The sequence below is a fragment of the Danio rerio genome, chromosome 18, assembly GCF_052040795.2.
Source record: "Danio rerio strain M-AB ecotype USA chromosome 18, GRCz13ab, whole genome shotgun sequence".
NCBI classification, from domain to species: domain Eukaryota; kingdom Metazoa; phylum Chordata; class Actinopteri; order Cypriniformes; family Danionidae; genus Danio; species Danio rerio.
The window spans coordinates 45,342,851-45,365,756 of record NC_141038.1 but is presented as its reverse complement, the minus strand read 5'-3'; the positions used below and the strand labels follow the sequence as shown (position 1 = coordinate 45,365,756).

At 34.7% G+C, this 22,906-nt stretch overlaps 1 protein-coding gene across 8 annotated transcripts in view; it reads left to right on the top strand.

Annotated features, from left to right (window-relative positions):
• The window catches only part of cntn5 (contactin 5), a 444,657-nt gene that overhangs the window by 365,531 nt on the left and 56,220 nt on the right, over nucleotides 1–22,906 (top strand). For all 8 annotated transcript variants that reach the window (XM_087291634.1, XM_087291631.1, XM_087291630.1 and 5 more), the window contains 2 exon segments: nucleotides 12,785–12,912; nucleotides 16,001–16,176. In XM_087291634.1, the coding sequence (XP_087147760.1) occupies nucleotides 12,785–12,912; nucleotides 16,001–16,176 (304 nt within the window).

Below are 22,906 nucleotides of genomic sequence, written 5' to 3'. Positions count from 1 at the left end.
TGCAAAGCAGGCAATTTATTCTGAGAAATAGCCAGTGGGATTTGCGCTCTTTTCAAATTGTCCTGCAAAAAAAAAAAAATGGCTTTGCCAGCCCAGCGGCCCCCGACCGGCCGTAATGCACAACCACACACACACTCGCTAAAAATGACCATACACAGCACAAAAGCCGGCTCTCACCTTGACACCCTTCCTCACTTCCCGCTGCTTATCAAGCCATAGTTCCATTCTCTCAAATCAATAATTCAGGAGTAATGGCGTAACCAGCATTCAGATGCTTTTTGCCCTTCCACAATGAGAGATACAGTACAGACAGAAGAAAGAAGCGTGCCTTACCGCAGCAGCACGATTTGGAATCATTCATAAAGTGGTGCACATCACATTCGAAATGATGTTGTCTGCCGTTTGATAGATGTTTGTTTATACACACTGACTGCTGATAGATGGGAGAAGTGAGCGGTCCAGGAATGCTCCGTTCTTCAGGTAACAAGGTGATGAATAGACTTTGATGTGATATATTGTGTGGCAAATTTGTCAGAGAAGGACAATTTATTGTGTTTTGGTTTGAAGGCTTGGCAAGGGCAGATTTTTTTTATGAAATTTTAATGAATTGAAACAGGCAGTATGCCTAACATAAAAAGGCATTTTGCTATTTAATTTGAACATTTAGTTTAGTTTAGTTTAGTTTAGTTTAGTTTAGTTTAGTTTAGTTTAGTTTAGTTTAGTTTAGATAATTTAGCTGTGCCTTTACTATATGAGCACTGTGTTATGTCTTAAAGATTGCACAGTTTTTTTTTTTTTGTTTGATTGTTTTTCTTTTCTTTTTAACATATTTTCCTATTTTAACATACTTTGTATTTTTTTATTGTTTATGTAAACATTTAATTGTCATTGTGTATGAATTGCCTATTTTATTTGTATTTTTTATTTTATTATTTTATTTTATTATTTTATTTTATTTGATTTTTTTATTTTTTTATTTTATTTTATTTATTCATTCATTTTTTATTTCATTTTATTTTATGTATTTATTTATTTTCATTTATTCAATTATTTTCTTTTCAGCTTTGTCCCTTTATTAATATGGGGTCGCCACAGCGGAACTCTACGGATGATAAAGCCTACCTAATTCACCTCTACCTCATGTCTTTGGACCCATGTGAACGCTAGGAGAACCTGCAAACTCACACAGTAATACCAACTGACCCAGCCGAAGCTCGAACTAGCGACCTACCTAGCACTACCTACTGAACCACCGAATCGCCTTATTTTATTTTATTTTATTTTGGTTTAGTCTTTATTACATTATTTATTCATTCATTTTCTTTTCGGCTTAGTCCCTTTATTAATCCGGGGTTGCCACAGCGGAATAAACTGCCAACTTATCCAGCACATGTTTAACACAGAGGATGCCCTTCCAGCTGCAACCCATCTCTGGGAAACATCCATACACACTCATTCACACTCATACACTATGGACAATTTAGCCTACCCAATTCACCTGTACCGCATGTCTTTGGACTTGCATTTATTTGCTATTCTGTCATGCAACTGTTTTGGCACAACCTTGTGACTAAATAGTACGTAAGTTAGTGTATGCTCCATTCTGCTGTCTATGTTTCTGTCAGCTTTAAGATTGGAGAAGATCAAACATTCTATTTACATATATATAAATATATATAATTATTTTCTTGTATCGAAAATCTATATTTTTTAAGGTATCGAAGGTGAAAATTCCAGCATTGTGACAACACTATTACCACGTTTCACATCATTTAAATGTAAATATGTGGTCTGTGTAAATGATTCCTATTACATTAAGTTCTATAGTTTGCATAGCCTAGTAAATATATAAAGAAATTATACATGCAATGATGGTCAAATATCTTCAGAACCCATGATGTGTTTACATCCATCAATACCTTTTGCATTTTGGTGTAACTACATGATTGTTTCTCTCTTGAGATAAAGAAGTTGCTTTTGTCTGAGCAGAAAAACAATTTAGTTTAGAGTACAGTACATCCGGTACGTTTGAGGAAAGCAATTATGCTAATGAAGGCCAAAAGTAGCCGTTGTGAATGACTGTCTGAACCCTTCACAATGATTCAAGGAAAATGCAGTAAGTTATTGGAATATTCTAATTCTACTGTTGTGTTATCATTATTGTGTTATTGTAAAGTTCTGTTTTTTTGTTGGATTGAAATGATAAGCTATTATATATATATGGTTCTTCAGGTCAACGTGGTTGTTTTGTTGTCCTGTTGTTCAGGAAATTATTCTCGCAAGGTCAAAATAAATGAAAAAAAGTCAATTAATTCCATTTCATTTCATTTTAAACTAATCCAAAATTTAACGCCCTGTTTCTCAGGAAATAGTTCCCCCAAGTTCAACATTTTGATGGTTGAAACACCAAAAATCATATACATACTGTATATAAACTTTATAACTTTTAAAATTTAATTCAATTCAATTCAATTTAATTTAATTTAATTTTATTTTATTTTATTTTATTTTATTTTAATTTATTTTATTTTATTTTATTTTACTTTATTTTATTTTATTTTATTTTATTTAGTTTTTAAAATAAATGCAAAATAAGCGTTTGGTAGTCCTATGTTCAAACTGTTCACTTAGCGTTCACACTGTTATTTTAATAATCAAACCTATATTAAAAAGTAAATAAATATCTCTATATATTTGGTTCAAGTTGCTTTCACATTTCAGTTGAATAACTTTAACTATAGTCAACATATTTGTCTTCTTGTTTTGTTTAGCTTTGGAATGACAGTGTTCACACTTATTTGAATGAGGCACAAGCAGAGCAATCAAAGAATTCATTTCAAATAAACCAAACCAAGTGTGAACACACCCTTATAATCCATTTTGAGCTTTAGCTTGCTGCTACTTTAGGCCAGTCTGAGTGCTTGCCATAAATACTATATAGATTTGGCTACTTCTTCAAATTGTATTAGTTTTTTCCACCCATTTTTTTTTTTTCATCTACCAGATTGAAATAAGTCAGGCCTCTTATAAAAGTAATAACGCATCTCTGCTCAGCAAGCTGAATGGTTTGAGGGATCCTTCACGTCTGCAGCACAAACAGAGCTGGATGAGGTATGTGCTGAAGTGTAGAGTCTCTTCAAATCCTTAACCTTAAGAATAAACAGTACGCTTGCCTCACAAGTAATCAGATTTAAAATAATCAGATGAGCACCGCTAAGGTTATGAAAAGACATATAATGAAATGGTGCATGAGCTACAGTTTAGCATAGAAGATCCAAGACAGAATCGCATTACTTGTTTGAATCACTTACAACACTAGCACAGGAAGATGACGGAAAACTAGAGGCTTTCAAAGCAGACTGCTGCGTCTGGGTTACAAAAATGGCACTGGCAAGAGAACAGAACATTCAGTAGATGAAGATTTTTGTCTAAGATGTTTGTCTAATTAAATGACATTGCTGCATGAAAATAATCAAGTTAATTATTTTTAAAAAAAGCAATAAGATCATTATGAATAATTTGCAGAAAAAACTAAAATTATACTATTATATTATTTATTTAAAAATATTTATTATATAATTAAAAAATAATTATATATATATATATATATATATATATATATATATATATATATATATATATATATATATATATATATATATATATATATATATATATATTTCTTAAGGGTGTTAATAATATTGATTTTAAATTGTTTATTATTATTATTATTATTATTATTATTATTATTATTATTATTATTATTATTATTAAAAACTTTTATTTAAGCTGAAATAAAACAAATGGGACTTTCTCCAGAAGAAAAATTATTATCGAAAAAAATTCACAGAAGGGCTAATCATTTCAGCACAGGCTCATTGTGAAATCGTGCCCTGTATACATTTATAGAGAGTGCAAATTATGTAGCCAGAGCTACGTATAGTATGGCTGCATTTCGCCTTTAAAATTAATACTACGTAAGCCACCGCTGACAGCTTCTGTTTTTGTGCGAAGAGCTTATCATTTACCTTAGTGTGGACGGTTTTCTGCTCGTAGCGAAAAAAGTTTGCCGTATATGTCGGCGAACTTGAGATGCAGAGAGGAGTTGACCGGGATAATGGGGTTTGAGTATGGTAAAAAAACGGTTCCAGAAAGCAGGTTAAAAAAAAGACAAAAAATAAAATAAACAAGTAAATAACAGGGTGAGAATGTGGTATGATCTCAAAATGTGGTAAAAAAAGAAAAAGAAACGGCCAACCGCGAGGGCTTTTCTTTTTCTGCATTGCTTTTGAAAACACTGTTGGTTGGGTTTAGGGAAGGTAGTGGGTGTATCATTTGGTGCTTTTGTAAACACTATCGGTTGGGTTTAGGGAATGGGGTGGGTTGGGGTAGTCAATAAATCAGGCAGTGAATCAGTCAGCAGCAGCCTCTGGAGGATTTAAGTGAAAACAAAACAAAAAAATAAATAAAAAAAACGTACCTCCTGGGACATATTTCGCGCTGTCTAGAAATGTATATAGGGTTATGTATCAATAATGAGCCTGGTTTGAATAATTTTGCCTTCAACTGTAGGTAGCACTGTGTTCATTCAGCATTTCATTCAACTGTAAATCCATACAAAGCGGTCCATACATGACTTGACTTGACTTGACTTTGACTGACTTGAATTAATTCAGCAGCATCTTCAAATGTACCCACACATGTAGCAGAAAGACAATAAAGCTTGACTTGACTTGACTTGACTTGACTTTGACCATAACTTTGACCATGACTTTGACTTGACTTAATACAGCAGCATCTTCAGATGGTCTACACAAAGCGAATGACAATAAGCTTGACTTGACTTGACTTGACTTGACTTGACTTGACTTGACTTTGATCTTGACCTTGACCATGGCTTAATACAGCAGCATCTTCAAATGTAATCACACACGTAGCAAAATGACAAGCTCGACTTGACCTGACCTGACCTGACCTGACCTGACCTGACTTGACTTGACTTAATACAGCAGCATCTTCAGATGCGTCTACACATGTAGCGAATGACAATAAAGCTCGACTTGACTTCAACTTGACTTGACTTGACTTGACTTGACTTGACTTGACTTTGACCTTGACCTTGACCTTGACCTTGACCATGACTTAATACAGCAGCATCTTCAAAAGTATCCACACATGTAGCAGAATGACAAGCTCAACTTTACTTCGACATGACTTGACTTGACTTGACTTTGACTTTTACTTTGGCTTTGCCTTGATATAATATAGCAGCATCTTCAGATTGTTGTGTTCCAGCCCAAACATCACACTCCATTCTTGAATGATAAAGGCATTCCGTTCCCACTTTAACTGAGTACTTAAAAATGGATTACCACTCTGAAACGAGCACAATGAATTTCACAGCCATTTTTGACTAGACACGGCCTGACTTTAGCAAACGGATTTTCTGCCATTAGCCGTATCCAAGGAAGACGTCTCCAGATGAAGAGCAGCTCAATCATGAGAGGAACAGGGGTGCGATCGAAGCTGCCCTGCATTTATCTGACATTGACAGCTGTGCGGAGTTAATGAAGGTTCGTAATTAACATGGATTTCCGCTAATGTTCAAGGGTTTTGTATTCCAAATGAAAAAGTATTAATCCCATTAGTTCGAAAGTATGGGCAGGCACTCTCAAAACCCTGCGGTCAATCCTTTCGGTAACATCGGCAAAGTACCCAGAGTCAGGGAAACGGAAAATCGGTCCATTGTAAACAAGCCCGTGATTATGTTTTCTTCTGTGTTTATCCAGCACTGCTTGTACAGCATACAAATGTTTCACACATGCTGCCTTTTTTCAGAGATGTTGCTTTGGAATAGCAAGAGATCTGCGTTAAGGAGCCTGAAATATATTTAGGTGGCTCTAAAGGGACATTTCATTTTTACTTCTTCCGTCACCATGATTCATTTGCATATTGCTTATACCCACCGGTCTTCACACCGTACGTCCTTTTTGGTGTCCTTGTTGAATGTGGGTTCTGACTTTCTCCTACTTGAAGTACCATTGCTTAGGTGGAGTCTTCTAATGAATTTTTCCATACACTTTGTTACGCCTTTGTGGGTTTCAGCCTGCCAATTTTCATCAGTGTCTGCTGGATCAGGGCGCTTAATGCCGTAAATATGAAAGCCAAACATCACGAGACAAATTAATGGGGAAGAAATGAGGCTGACGGCTCCCTTTCATCGAGACTGTTGGTTTTAGGCAGAGATTGAATTTTAATAAAACGATTGCTCTGTAATTATTCATCGTCACACATCTGCCAATCAAAGCACAGGTGAAAATGTACTAAAATATAAATGGGGGAAATGTGATGGGTTATCTGAAGGTCGCCTGAACCCATTTTAGGCCTGTGTTAGTTGAAGTCCCGTTGATATGCTAACTATATTATTATTACTACAATTATTAATAATATTATGGGTGACACAGTGGCACAGTAGAAAGTGATGTCGCCTCACAGCAAGAAAGTTGCTGGTTCGAGCCTCGGCTGGGTCAGTTGGCATTTCTGTGTGGAGTTTACATGTTCTTCCTGCTTTTGCGTGGGTTTCCTCCTCCGGTTTCCCCCACAGTAAAAAGACATGCAGTACAGGTGAATTGGGTAGGCTAAATTGTCCATTGTGTATGAGTGTGAATGAGTGTTTATGGAGGTTTCCCAGAGATGGGTTGCAGCAGGAAGGACATCCGCTGCATAAAACTTGTTCTGGACAAGTTGGCGGTTCATTACGCTGTGGCGACCCTGGATTATTAAAGATACTAACCCGAAAAGAAAATGAATGAATAAATTATTATTATTATTATTATTATTATTATTATTATTATTATTATTATTAATAATAATAATAATTATTATTATTATTAGTCAGTGTTGTTGCAAAAATTTGCAATGCTGTGTAAATGTGGTTGACACGATCTGAGGTTAAACATGCAAAAATTACTGAATTGTTTTTTAATGGTACCAAACCTTTATGATATATTTTCTTCTGTTTGACACAAACGAGGATATATTGAAGAAAGCTGAAAATCTGTAACCATTAATTTCCATAGCATTTGTTTTTCCTATTATGGAAGATAAGGATTACAAGTGTTCAGCTTAATTCAAAAGATTTTTATTTCATTTCATTTCACTTATTTTCATTTAACATAAAAATGAAACTAATGTTGTGACGTCTAGCCAGCGCCTAAGGACAATGTTATTTTTTATGTCCAATAACAACTTCAGATGACAAAGTTGATTTTAGGTTGTATTGTAAAGTGACCAAAATCTAACGTCTAGCCAACATCTTTAACCAACGTCATATTGACGTCAAATACTGACGTTTTTAAGTCAGTTATGGCAACCAAAATCCAACATCTGATAGACGTCATAGTGGTGATGTCGACACGATGTCATATTGTAACATCATTAGACATTGATAATTTGTTGGTTTTAGGTTGTATTGAAAAGTGATCAAAATATAACATTGAGCCAACATCTTAAACCAACGTCATATTGACGTTAAATACTGACGTTTATAAGTCAGTTATGGCTACCAAAATCCAACGTCTGATAGACGTCATTGTGGTGATGTCCACATAATGTCAGATTGTAACATCATTAGAGGTTGTTTTTTAATTGATTTAAGGTTGTGTTGAAAAGTGACCAAAATCTAACATCGAGCCAACCTCTTAAACTAACATCAAATTGACGTCAAATACCGACATTTATTTGTCAGGTATGGCAACCAAAATCCAACATCTGATAGATGTCATAGTGGTAACGTCCACACAGTGACAACGTTTACATGGACATCAGTAATCAAATTATTAGCCCCAATCTAATTAAGACTATTATAAGATTGAGGCGTTCACATCAGTTGCTTTTTGAATGTTTCTTTAATAATCCTGTTTTACATGTTATAACACATAATTAGATTAATGTCATTGAAGTCCTTTGACTGCTGAGTATGAATTGTTTGTTTTGATTGAAAATGTGTGCATGTGTGTCTCTTATAACATAGTTTTGTAATTATTTTATGGTACTACTCTTCATTTAACATGTACACAATGACATCAGCTATATTATATAACTGCCGGTTAACTATGCTTATATATAATATAACTTTAACTGTTAAAAGCTGTAGTTACTATTTAATGAGTTGAAGTGAAGTTTATTTATAAACTAATTTCAAGAGGATCATGTGCTTACAATGTCTTGCAGCCGTCCCCGCATTATTCAATTTATGATTAACAAATCAGACGTTTCCTAAGCCACTATAAAAACCCCAAGTTCCATATAACAGCCATCTTCGTTTTGAAGAATCCCCCCTTCCACCCCTACTTTCCTAGATCGGTGGCACAGTGGCCCAGTGGTTAGCACTGTTGCCTCACAGCATGAACGTCACTGGTTGTAGTGCGTACCAAGCCAGCCGATGTTTCTTTGCGGAGTTTACACATTCTCCCCATGCTCACGTGGGTTTCCCCCAGGTCCCCCGGTTTCCTCACACCATCCAAAAACATGCAAATTAAGATAATTGACTAATCCAAATCGGCACCATAGACATTCTCCTAGTAAGTAGTTACCTCTTAAGAGCAATCACTATCTGTTCATTAGCTACTACAGTAGAGGAGTTCTCTAGATCTGCCTGAGCTCAAACTCACTTCTCGCCTTGCAAACGGGAGGGAGCCCTAGGCTCGAGGATCTTATGAGCTCAAGGCTCTCTCCCGGGACAGCATGCCAAGCAAGCTTCATAATCAGTCATCAGCTAAGTGTGAACTCTTGAAATGTCATGTACATGGTTCAATGACAATATATAGCTATTCATTCATTCATTTTTCTTTTGGCTTAGTCCCTTATTTATCAGGGGTCACCACAGTGAGGGGGAAAAACATAAACTATTCCAACATATGTTTTACCTGTTTTCCTTTTCATCTTTTATGCCCCTCCAGCCACAAGCCGGTACTGGAAAACCTATAAATATATCTATCTAAAGTCTTATGTAAAGGAAACTGAACTAAAAAATAACAATACCAATATTAAAAAAACTAAACTAACTGCCTGAATGAATCACAACAAAACTCGACTAAAAAGAAGCAGGTCTGCTGTCAGAGTGTAAAGGCAAAGAGTTCACTTTTCCATCTATTTAATGAGGTCTAAGTTTGATTCTCTTTAAAAAAAAAATGTCTGAAGTGTGAACAACTTTGATGTTGAAGTGAGATAATAACTTTTTTAGTGCATTCACTTTGTGACACTTTAGGTGATGGCTTTTTAAGAGCTATAATAAACTGAAAGCCTGTTGCTCAGTTCTCAGGTGGCTTCTTCAGATCGAGACTCTCTCTTTTTTTTTAAACTCTCCATTGTGTCTTCTCTGGACCTCAGACAAGAAATGACTTCTGTCTTTGTCTGAAGTTAATTCATTATATGAGGGCAGCACAGAGGTGCTCTGTGAAACTGTTCTCAGAGCAGTGAATGAGAGCGCATGATAAGATAAAAGTAAGACTCTAGTTATCTCTGTTAAATTCAATTTGCCTTCCTGCTCTCTCTTGGTTTCGCAAAGAAAGAAATGTCATTAGGAGTATATCTCATCTTGACTTCAAATTAACAGTATTCCGATTAAGGACGTTTTTGACGCGTCGCATATTTGGATGAGCATATTAATCATTCTAATGCTAGCTAGATATTTCAGTTTAAGAGTCATCTGTAACTTAAGCGAATGATTTAGATGGGTATTATCATTTTTACTGTTACAATTAAAAGCCCTTTCAATGCTTTGAACAGTTAATTGGTTAATTTCTGTTGATAGCCATCGACGCTGCTAATCCTCATGAACAGATACTATCAGTCAATTAACATTTTAAATGACTCTATTGACAACATTATCTGTAAATCTAGATGTTAAAATAACAATGAAGGACAAGAATTGTTCGGAAAAGCCTACTTTTTGTTGGCTCATTTGTTTTTTTGTGCGTGCTTTTTAAAATGAAAGTTTAAATGGTGTTTCTTTCTTTCTTTCTTTCCTTCTCTCTTTCTTTTTTTCTTTCTTACTTTTTCTTTCTTCCTTTTTTCTTTCTTTATTTCATTTTAATTATACATACAATGCTTTTATTTCAGTTTTAAATCCTGACGTTGGTCATTACTGCCCTTTTTGCTCACAGAGTAAGACAGACTGTTCATACGTTTACACATTGTTCCAGACTTGAACCTTCGTTTGTTAGTTTTTTTTTTTTTTTTTTTGTGACTTTTGGAGACAACTTTTCTACTTAATGTTTTATTTGTAAGGTTAAATATGTTAAGAGGAAACATTTTAAATGTCAGATTCTTCATTTTGTATCAGATCAAGATAAAATGGCGGTATATAGTTCCAACATAAATCAAATGCGAGTTACGATTTGTTAGCAGTTTTTGATAAGTGTAAGGTTTTTATGAAAATGCTTTGGTTGTTCTCCTATTTGTTTGTTTGTTTGTTTGTTTGTTTCTTTGTTTTTTTTCTTTCTTTATAATTATACATACTACATTATAAAAACCTACCAAATCTGTATTAACTCAAATCTTTCTTTAATTATTTATGTTTGTTTGTTTGTTTGTTTGTTTGTTTGTTTGTTTGTTTGTTTCTTTCTTTCTTTCTTTCTTACTTTCTTATACAGTACATTTATTGTTCAGATATATTGTTTTTTATTGTGCATTACTTTGTTCGTTCATTCTTTCGTTCATACCCTTTATTCCGTCATTCCTTTGTTCCTTCGATTCCTTCATTCCTTCGTTTATTCATTCAATAGTTCATGTTTGCTTGCTTGAAAATATTTGGATGAGGTTTTTTCTGTAGAATTAAAGTAATAAGAATGAAATTAAATGTAAATATGGATATAAAATATTATTATTGAATAATTGGATAGAATGGTTTCAATAAGATTATATTTACCGTTCATTCATTCATTCATTCATTCATTGTATGGAATATGCATGTATTTAAGCATTAATGTAGTGTTGCTACATTAGATAAACTGAAAATATTTGCTTACAAACTATGAAAGGAATTAATATAATGTTTAACCTTCCTGTCATGCTTAGGTCAAATCTGACCGATTAACAACATAAAACACTGATAAATATTGTGTTTTAAATCTGATTGGTTTAGGGTCTTGTAATATATTCCATACTTACTGTATAAACATATAAAAACACGTATAAAAATATAAAACCTCACCTCTTTCATTGAATTTTGTGTGTTTTAATCAGCCTTGTTACACATGTGGTGTTCCCGGTCAAAAGTGAAATGAATAGGAAATGAATGGGTATCCAGACTATATTCAACCAATATCCCCATACACAACACCAGTGTTGGGGAAAGTCACCTTTAAAAGTAATGCATTACAATATTGAGTTACTCTCCAAAAAAAAAAACTAATTGTGGTACATGGGTACTTTTTATGGTAAGTAATGCATTTTGTTACTTTTAAGTAACTTTTTCTTACCTGACTGAGGCTTGATCTCTCTCAGAGCTTTTTTTGTACAGTAGAGAAGCTCAGCAATTAACAATGCACTGTATAACCTACACCTTCATTTACCTTCAAGAACACACAGAAAAAAAAATATAATTTAGGATAATGTTATGTTTTGGGAACATGTATATTGTACATGCTGTACAAATTAATGGATAAGCTTGGATGAAAATATCATGGTTTCACAATATCACGGTATTGTGATTACTGCTCTTAAATAGATTCTTTTTAAATGTCTGGGTAAAAAAAAATAATAATAAATAAAAATTCCCCCTTTAAAAAACGATGTTTTATTTTTTGAAAGATTTAAAATATTTTGGAGCAGTAAACATGTCAGGCAAAATAATGAAAATGAATCATAGACTTCTGATGTGTTCATTAGTTTAATCACACAGATTTCTTTACATTTTAAAACAGCATCTTTGGATATCTTTTCTGCTGAAGATACTGTTCTAAAAAACTACAAAAAAAGAAAAAGAAAAGAAAGTAAATAAAAAAATCTTATACATACCAAGAACAGTATTACAAAAAATCTTGGTGGTTTTAAAACATTGACTTTTACCGCGGTATACCTTGAAAACGGTTATCATCCCATGCCCTGTTTAAAGCAATGTCTTTGCTACTTTTGCATATATTGTCTTATTAGTTACATAAAATCACTTTCTATTGAGACAATCCCGTTTTCATTTTCTTGGATGCATTCAAAATAATGAGAATACTTCCATCACAGAAATGTAAGGCTGTGGCCTGTCATCTTGGTTTTTGTCTGTTTTTGTCTGGCAAATTTTCTCATTGAGTGCGTGACTCAAATGCTAATTAGAATGCTAATTAGATTAAATGCTAGTTAGTTAAAATTAAAAGTAACTTGAATTACATTTTTAAAAAAGTAACTTAGATATCATTACTTAATTTTTAAAAGTTATGAGTAACTTTTCTCATTAGTTAGAAAATTAATATTATTACGTACATGAATGCGACAGGAGGGTTATTTCAATTTAAACCCCCAAAAATGTTTATATTTTATGTTTTGAGTATTACTTGACTTTAAGCAAAGCTTTAAATGTTTACCTTACTTACATGATAATCAATGATATTCTACAGAATGACATACAGTTCTAAAATGATGGTAAATATGCATTACCTTTGGTGCTTATCTCGTCATCAGTCACATTTTCATTCTAATTAGTTTTTGATATTGTGCTAATTAGTTGATTTCACCTTTTTAAAGAAGTGTGTGAATATTTGCCATTCTAAATGAACTGTGTTTTTAACAGGATCATGTTACTTCGGAACAACACCCTGCGCATCATTAACTCCAGCCGCTCGGATGAGGGAAGCTACGTGTGCCGTGCAGAAAACCAGTTTGGATCAGCAGAGCTGACCACTGTGCTTCTGGTGAAAGGTAAGAGACCCTTATAGTAACCTCAGCTCACGGTTAACCACACCAGAGCAAACAGACACCTCTTGACTGAGCCGGACGGAAGAAAAAGCTCATTGCAGCTTATCAGGCGTGAAGATGTTTGTTTGGGCTGCTCAAGACACAAGAGCATTTACTGTCTCCAAGGACAGCTGTTGTTGAGGAGGTTGTCCCCTACCAAGAAAGCAGATAATAACTTGAAGGCATGGGACAAATTGTGTTGATTTTATCTCTGCTGGCAGATGTGAGTATTTGTTGAAGGGTTCCCGAGAGATAGACAAATTTCTTAAAATGTTGCATGCAAGATTACTATGGACAATAAACTAACAAGTACAGTGAATAAAATATTGTTAGAACTCATAGGAGTATTAAAGCAGACAAAAAGTAGTTTACGATTTCATCAAGTCAGAAAACATATATATGAGGTGTGCATTAGCTCAAGGCCACAGATTGTGTGCCTTAGTGTCCCACCAGTAATGATATATAGCCATATCATACTGCTACGAGTGTGATATTGCGTTTATACAACAGTTTGACGACATAATATATGTATCAAAATCTAACCCAGAGAGTCTCAAAAAACCTTTTGTACGAGGAACTACTTTCTTCCGCCATTCATTCACATCTGCAGCTGACAGTCAGAACAGCAGAAACCGTTGCTAATTCACAAACGTAAGTTAGAACTGATATTTGAATGATTCTCTAGCGTAATGTCTAAAATGATAAAAAAAAAAGATAATTCTGATCACATTTTAAGATTACAAGGCTGAACGTCATGAAATACCATCTGCCTACAGATTTCTCAGTATTTCTCCTTTGCAATCGGGATTTCACAATAGTTAACTCTATACAAGGCAAAGCAAAGCAAACACGTATATAGACAGCACGACAACATACAAAATGGGAGAGATTCACTTAGAATGTCACTTACCTGTTCCATAATAATTTAAGTAGCTGTAGTTTGAAATTCATGCTGCAAGATGCTGACTTTTTTTTCCTCTATGGATGTTTTTATGCAGTTTCTGTCCCCATCTTTTGGCAGAACCAGTGCTTTATTTGTGAATTGCGAGGTCCCGAAACTGATCGTGGTAACTGATCTGGCATGTTACCTGAGGATGTAGAGGTGCTGCGCACAAAAGAGTAGAGGGGATGGGGTGGATGGCGGAAGGGTGTCGCACATACGAAAGGGAGCGGAGCGGTGATGTTGCGGACGAAAGTGAAGAGGGTTGGGGAGTTGTGGAAGAACGTAAAAGTGAACAGCGGACATGGGAGGAGGGCGGTTGAGGAGTGGGATCGGTAAAATGAGGTGCCGACCAGATTTCAGAGGTGCCGGATCCAGCTTGTTCTGGCACAAATTAAGCCCTGGGCAGAACTTCAACCGTCAGCACCGATGTGCTGAATCTCCGAAATTATAAATATTTTATAATAGGCGCTATTCTTATAAATAAACTGCATAGTTGCAATCCAAACAACAACATTCTCGCCTAAAACGGTCTTAAAAGTACATTATTTTGTCCAACAGCTGCAATATGTGTCAAACTGTAGTCAGTTTATTTCTATGCATGTCATGTCGAAAGAAAATCACAATAACTACAATTCACAAACTAAATTATTAACATAAATTAATGAAAAATTAAATAAATAAGTTGACATGGTTAATAATGGTATAGTTCCTGATACAGTAATAATACAGACAGATTTTATGTCACCATGCATTATAATACTAAAAAAAAAAAAAAAAACATCCGTGTGCAAAATCTTGATTTTTAATCACTATAAATATATTATACATAGACATTACAATAGTCTACATAAAGCAAGTAAACAAACAAACAAAAAAAATGTCAATTTAAACACTTAAATCTGTTAAAAAAAAAAAAAGTATTAAATTAACCTAATCTATTTGTGTTGGGACAACATGAAGGAATTGTGTGGAACCCATAATTTTTACAGTGTACATGACACAGTCATATCTAATAGCTCATAGTAACACTTGTTAGCTACCTCTTAGCGGATATTTTTTTTTACCTATGTGTGAGTTGATCCCCATTGGTTTTTGGAATTACACAAAGGAATGAAGGCTCTGGAAAATGTCTCAGAGTTCCTATAGTTTCCATGTTTGAGGGTAGTGCACTTATTTTGAACTGTAAACTGTTAAAACTGACTGGAACTAATTGATTTCGTCACACACCATCCAGCCAATCAGAATCAAGAATTTCAACAGAACAAATGCAATATTATATTCAGGTTTGTATATGAGCAATATTACACTCGTAGCAGAGCAAAATGGCGCTATATGGGCACTATGTGACACACTGCTACGAGTGAGATATTGCACTTACAGTATACAACAGTTGATGGCATAATCGTGGATATAAAAAAATAAAATCAAACATGGAGCGTCTCAAAATCTCTACTACCAGATAATATGTTATAAATACATCTACAAAATTCAAAAGAAAGAGGTCGACTTAAAATGCCACTTTCCTGTTTTGTAATGAATGATCAGCTGTAGTTTGAAATTTATGCAAAAAAAATTTTGTTTTTCTCCCCAAAGACCCATTTTGCGGTGGCAGAACGTTAACCGTCTTTGCTCTGCTTAGTATTACAGGAGGATGGCCGCCAGTGTACTAAATTTCCAAAATTATGACCATTTAAAATAGGCGCTATCCTTATAAATAAACTGCTTAGCAGTACTAAACATCTACATTCTCACCTAAAAAAAGCCTCAAAAGTACATTATGTAGTTCAACAGCTGCAGTTTTAGTCAAACTGTAGTGCTCTGCTTGCCACTTGTGCGGGCGGAGTAGTACACAACGGTGAAAAGGCTGTATGAGTGCTGATATTGCTTTACTATATCACGACTATCAGCCAGTCAGATTTGAGAACTAGACAAAACTGTTGTATAATGAAACACATGGCTATTTGAATGACATTGCTAACATACCATAACAAATTTTACAACTCCTCAGTCTAAAAAAGATAATTTTGGAATTTTTTTCTGTTCTTCAAATGATCTTCAGTGTGATATGATTGTTGTGTACTGATGAAGAGAATGTCGCCTGTGTTTCAGAGCCCATGCGGGTGGAGTTGAGCCCCCTGCGGGTGGAGGTGACGGTGGGAGAGAGTGTGGTGCTCAGCTGTAAAGTCACTCATGACCCTTCGCTAGACGTGTCCTTCCTCTGGCTGCTGAACAACCAACCGCTCAACACACAGCAGGATGGAGGACACTTTGAGTACATCCAAACAGTAAGAGGTTTCACCACAGCTCTGTTCATAATGTAGGTCACATACAGTTGAAGTCAGAATTGTTAGTCCCCCTTTGGCTTTTTCTTTTCTTTTTTTAATATATCCTAAATGACGTTGAACAGAGCAAGGAAATTTTCACTGTATGTCTGATAATATTTTTTCTTCTGGAGAAAGTCGTGTTTGATTTATTTTGGCTAGAATAAAAGTTTTTATTTAAAAAAAAAAATTTTTAAGGTCAAAATTATTAGCCCCTTTAAGCTTTTTTTTTTTTTTTATAGTCTACAGAACAAATCATCGTTATACAATAACTTGCCTAATTACCCTAACCTGCCTAGTTAACCTAATTAAACTAGTTAAGCCTTTAAATGTCACTTTAAGCTGTATAGAAGAGTCTTAAAAAAACATCCAGTCAAATATTATTTATTGTCATCATGGTAAAAAAATAAAATAAATCAGTTATTAGAAATGAGTTATTAAAACTATTATGCTTAGAAATGTGTTTAAAAAATCTGCTCTTCGTTGAACAGTGGTATTGGTAGAAAATATAAACAGTGGGGTTAATAATTCAGGGCGGCTAATAATTCTGACTTCAACTGTATATCAGAACTTTCCAAACTTTTCAGCCTATGACTTCTAAAATAACAACGTCATTAAGTCACAACCCCCTCTATCGTGAGCGTTTATTATAAATATACAAACAATGCACACAACTGAGCACACACATGCACACACCAATAGGAATATATAAACACAAGCATATTAACAACACAAAAAAAAAATTAAATGTCTAACTTTCATGTAATTGCGTAGTAATTTATCCATTTGTTTAATATTAACATTAACCTCACCTAATGAGATGAGTGAACACAATATTTGGAGCACAGCAAGTCCATTATTTTGGAGTCTTGGTTTAATTTTGAACTGTAAATCTTTCTCCAAGTTCAGTGATGACCTGTATTTACTTTTAATGTACGTGAGTGTCTAAAATAGGTCAGATAGTTTTCGGTGTCAAAATTGATCTGCTGCAATTGATGATATTGCTTTGTTATTAATCTAACTTAGAGGTACAGTATTGGATTGTGTTCAGAAACATGTTGTGCTGGTTGAAAGTCTCTTCACATTCCAATAGTAATGATTAAAGTAAACGATCTAAATGTATTTATATGTATTTTTATATTCTGGGTAAGACATTAGACTAAAAAATCCAATTATAAGTCGTCCAATTAAAACTTGTCAGGTCAGCAATTCCCAAAATTCTGATAAGTAGCCCAAACTGTCTGTCAACAAATGTAGATTTTTATCTGCGCACTCCTGTTTACGCAGACAGACATGCAGGGACCTTTTACAGCATCAATAATGTAGATTTTTATAAGTAAATAGCGCTATTCCGCCTAGCCTGCTTTACTAAGGGGAAGTTGCTTTTATATTCACATTAGTTCATTTTTGAACAATGACAACCTGTGATGTGGTCCCTATATTGATTACCTTGCTACTTTGAATATTCAGTCTAAAATAGCATGAAAGTATGGCTTAGTAATATAGGCTGATTTATACTTCTGCATGGTTGGCGTGACCCATGGCGACTGCCTTGCGCATAGCCATGCATTGAGAGTATACATCTGCTTGCTGTTTGTGTTGCTCTGCAACAAATCTCTAGCTGGCAGTGAGTTTTTTTGTTGCTCTGTGTCGAGTTTTTTTGCAGGTGATTGTTTTTTTCTTTACGCTTCAAGTAGCTGAAACTCACTCATTCAGAGGCGGGAACCGGCAGACGTGTAACAACTTTAATCATAAGGTAAACACAAAATTAAATTTTGTATCTCGAGTTTCTTTACCGGACTCGACACTTGTATACACCTGCTCCATCGGGCTTGCGGCTCTCAGGACCGCTTACGCTACCCAAGCTGACCAATCACAGAGCTTGCGCTACCTGTCATTGCACCGAGCAGTTACATTTTTTGAGAGGTGCGCATCAGCCTCGGCATCCACTTAAACGATGTACCGGAGACCAGCGATCCTTGGATGCATAAAATATTGCACATTATGACAAGTTTTGGGTCCCACTTTATATTAAGTGGCCTTAACTAATATGTACTTACACTGGATTTAATAGTTTGTTACAATGTACTTATTGTATAAATACATGTATTTACTGTGTACTTATGCTTGAATAAATACGTGTATGTAAATACATCTGTAATTAACCTTTGTATTTACATTTGTAAATACACTGTTGACCATCCCTTACACCTTAACCCACTCTTAAACCTACCCATGCCACCAAACCTGTCCATAACCCAGCCTCTATCCCAACTCAAAAGCATCACAAGTGTTCTCAAATACATTATAAACACAGTAAGTACATTGTATTTATTTTTTGATGTAAGTACATAGTACTTAAGGACACTTAATATAAAGTGGGACCAAGTTTTGTTTGCTACACAAATGAAAACGTGCTAGATATAATACAGTTTTTTGTTTGGAGTTGTAGTATTATAAAGTACTACAAAGTTTTCTAACTGGCGAATGACATGATCTAGTGCAGGGCCATTCAATTGGCAGCCCGCGGGCTGAACCCGGCCCCCGAGGAAATTTGTTCTGGCCCTCCAAATAGTGTGACCAAGACATCAAAAATAAATTTAGTTCAGTCGAAAAACGGCCGCTATATGAAGTGACGTGCGTCACTTTATATTCTCCAGAGCAGGTTATCTTTAGAGAGTAAGTTGCTATGGCTACTTAACATACCCAGAAGTTACCTCCGATTTTGGAACCAAAGCTGAGGTTATCCACATACTTACTCTCAAACTTACCTGGGTATGTCACATAACCTGCTTTCTGGAACAGCCCCCTGATCTAGTGAGTCTCTGTCATCTTTAAAATTTGTGTTGCTTATTTCAGGACGCCTGACTTTGGACGGCAGGACAGGGACTGTTTTCAAAGCTAACGATAACATTTTGGCAGATCATCTACTGCCCCTCGAAACACCCTTTGGACTGCAATCCAGTGGGGAAAAAAAGATCATAAAGCTGATGGCTTTTTATTTATGTGTCTTTTTAAAAAAATTTAAGTAATAACTACTATTTTTGATATTTTGTTGGTTATTAATAAATATATTAATTTAAACCATTTAATAAAATGTATTTGATTTTTGAAAAACACAAAGCGACCCTCCTTTTCCCATTGGATCCCAATCCTCAATTTGGGAACGACTTACCACTAAAAAAATAATTATTTATAGCATTTACTTCATTTTTTAAGGTAACTGCTTGCAAACAGTTAATATGGGCCGAATATAAACAATCAAATTAAATTTAATAATGATTTAATAATCAATTTTTAAATAAAATTTAAAGCCCATATAAGTTGTTTGCAACCACATACCTTAAAAAAAGTAAATCAAATAAATAATTTTTTTCAGTGTTCCAAGCAGTGTTCCAAGCAAATATTTAGTAAATTTAGCTTCTTTAAAAAAAATGTTAAATATATTTTCAAGTATGTTTTTTTTTTTTTTTTTTTTTTTTTTTTTTTGCGAACAGTATCCAACTCTTCAATAGATTTTCAGTCTGAACAGATGGAGTCACAGTTACTTATTTTAGGGATGCCACATTGCACCAAATCCTGCTTTAACTGCTGTGAGAATCAATGGAGTGAAAGGTCAGCCAGGACCGTATGTCATCATGATGAAAGACCCGCTGTGAATCACACCATCATGTTGATCAGAGTCTCAGAGAAGCAGCAGCTCCACACACTGATTAGAGCATCAACAGCCACAAAATCAGCAGTGACGTGGCTTCACATGCACACACACACAAACACAGTCCAGACTCAATGGAAATATATTCCACAGCCTATTTTTTTTTTTCCAAAAACGTCAAATACCTTGCTTTTGAGATTGTGGTGCTTGTCATAGTGTATCCGGAAAGTTTTTATAACGCTTCACTTCAGCCTCAAGTCTTTTTGAATATGATGCCACAAGCTTGGCACACCTGTCTATGGGAATCTTTGCCCATTCCTCTTTGCAGTACCTCTCAAGCTCTATCAGGTTGGATGGGAAGCGACGGTGTACAGCCATTTTCAGATCTCTCCAGAGATGTTCAATAGAATTTAGGTTTGGGCTCTGGCTGGGCCACTCAAGGACATTCACCGAGTTGTTGTGAAACCACTCCATTTATATTTTGGCGGTGTGCTTTGGGTCATTATCCTGCTGGAAGATGAACCGATACCCCAGTCTGAGGTCAAGCGCACTCTGAAGCAGGTTTTCATTCAGTGTCTCTGTACATTGCTGCATTCATCTTTCCCTCTATCCTGACTAGTCTTTCAGTTTCTGCTGCTGAAAACATCCCCACAGCCTGATGCTGCCACCAACACCACCACAATACTTTACTATAGGGATAGTATTAGCCTGATGATGAGCGGTGCCTGGTTTTCTCCAATTGTAACACCTGGCATTCACTCCAAAGGGTTCAGTTTATTCTCATCAGACCAGAGAATTTTGTTTCTTATGGTCTGAGAGTCCTTCAGATATCTTTTGGCAAAGTCCAGGCAGGGATTGGCATACATCTGGCTACTCTGGCCTGCAGGCCTGATTGATGGATTGCTGTACAGATGGTTGTCCTTCTGTAAGGTTCTTCTCTCTCCACAGAAGAATGCTGGAGCTCAGACAGAGTTTTATCAGGTTATTGATCACCGACCTGATGGCTTTTTCGGTTTTCCCAGTTTGCTCAGTAAAGCTCGCCGCATATGTCAGTGGACATGGGATATGTAGCTGAGTTGACCGCGATGACGGGGTTCAAGTCTTGTAAACAATGCTTCCAGAAGCCATAAAACAAAAGCAAAAAAATAAATAAACAACAGACTAAAAATGTGGTGAAATCACATGACCGAGAATGCTTTTCTTTTTCAAGATTGCTTTTGAAAACACTATCAGTTGGGTTTAGGTCGGCTGAAGTGTATATTGCACCCTTTGGTGGATTTACATGAGAAAAGGATGAGAAATTTGAGATCATCAAAAAGCATACACTGTGGTCTCTGGTGGATTTGAAAAACTCAGAGCTTATGTACCTCCAGTTACAAAATTCGATGTTCTCAGAAATGTAGACTTGGGTACATATCTGCAATGATCCTGGGTTGGACATGTAAACACCTTAAAGCTATTACCATTTGTAATAGTTTTTCGATGCAATTTGCAACAAGACACACACACACGGCAGTTTAAGGTGTTTACTTAAAAAGTTCCTTAAAAATTTGCATAATACAATTTTACAATTAATAATCATAACCATAGGCCTAACTCAGTCTATCCTAAGAAACTGCAGATTTGTGAAGACTGTACAGTATATATTAATTGAAATCTTGATTGTTTTCCAGATTTTTTTGTGTTCATATTTAATATTTAGTTCTTCCCTAATAGTTGAACAACATAATCTTTCATGAAAATCTGTGTTTTATTAAACTCATTAAACACACGCAGGCACTTGTACAGCTATCTTTATGGGGACTTACCATAGACATAGTGATCTGTATACTGTATATTCAATCACTGTACTCCTAAACCCAAACATCACAGGAAACAATAAGCATTTTTACATTTTCAAAAAAATGTCAATATGTATAATTTATGAGCCATTTTCCTTTTAGAGACCAAAGCAATGTCCCCACAAGGTCAACATTTACTACTATTGGTATTCTCGTGGGAACATTTGGTCCCCAAAACGTTAGAACTACAAGATATGCACACACACAATGATGTGTCTGTCTGGCAAGCTCCAATTGGATTGTCTGACATTGACAATAGCATCAATTATTTGTTGTGTTATTCCGACATGCAGTCACATCGTCTCATGCATGCATTCATGTATCTCCAAACAGTTCTTCAGCACCAGCTACAGCTCACGCAATTAAGTTCCGATCGTCTTGCGTCCTTTCCCTATCCGATTATGAGCATATTTAAGTCTTCCCCGGGGCTGACAACATCATTTGGTTCCCTTCACGGCAGCACTGAGCTCCAATCAGCCATCAAACTGTCACTGTTACAGAGTCATTGTGAACTGATGTGCATGGGCCGGTGTGTGCTGTGTTAACCAGGCTTCCGGAGCTTTTATATTTGATTAAGCCACAATGGGTTTAATTGTTAATTGCCACAACAGCTAACTGAGCGCTTGGATTATTTAAAGAGTAATCATTGCTAAATAAGCTGAACAGATAGTTTGTTTATTTGTTTGTTTGCTTGTTTGTTTGTTATTCTATTCTGCCATAAATTAGCTGAAGCTTTCATCCAAATCAATGTGAAAATTATTATTATTATTATTATTATTATTATTATTATTATTATTATTATTATTATTATTATTATTATTATTATATAAAATAAGTAATTAATAAAATAGTTAAATTATAATGATAATAATAGATAGAATTAGAATTGTAACAACAACAACAACAACAACAACAACAACAATAATAATAATAATAATAATAACAACAACAACAATAATAATAATAATAAACATTAAAAATAAACATTAATAAGTAATATGCATTATTTTGTTTATTATTTATTTATTTTTATTATTATTGTTTTATTATTATTTTAATATTATTATTTATTTATTTATTTATTTATTTTTTTGCATTCATTTTTAAGTAAATAATAATATAATTATTAATAACGATAATAATAATAATAAACATTAATAAATAATATGCATTGATTATGTTTATTATTTATTAATGT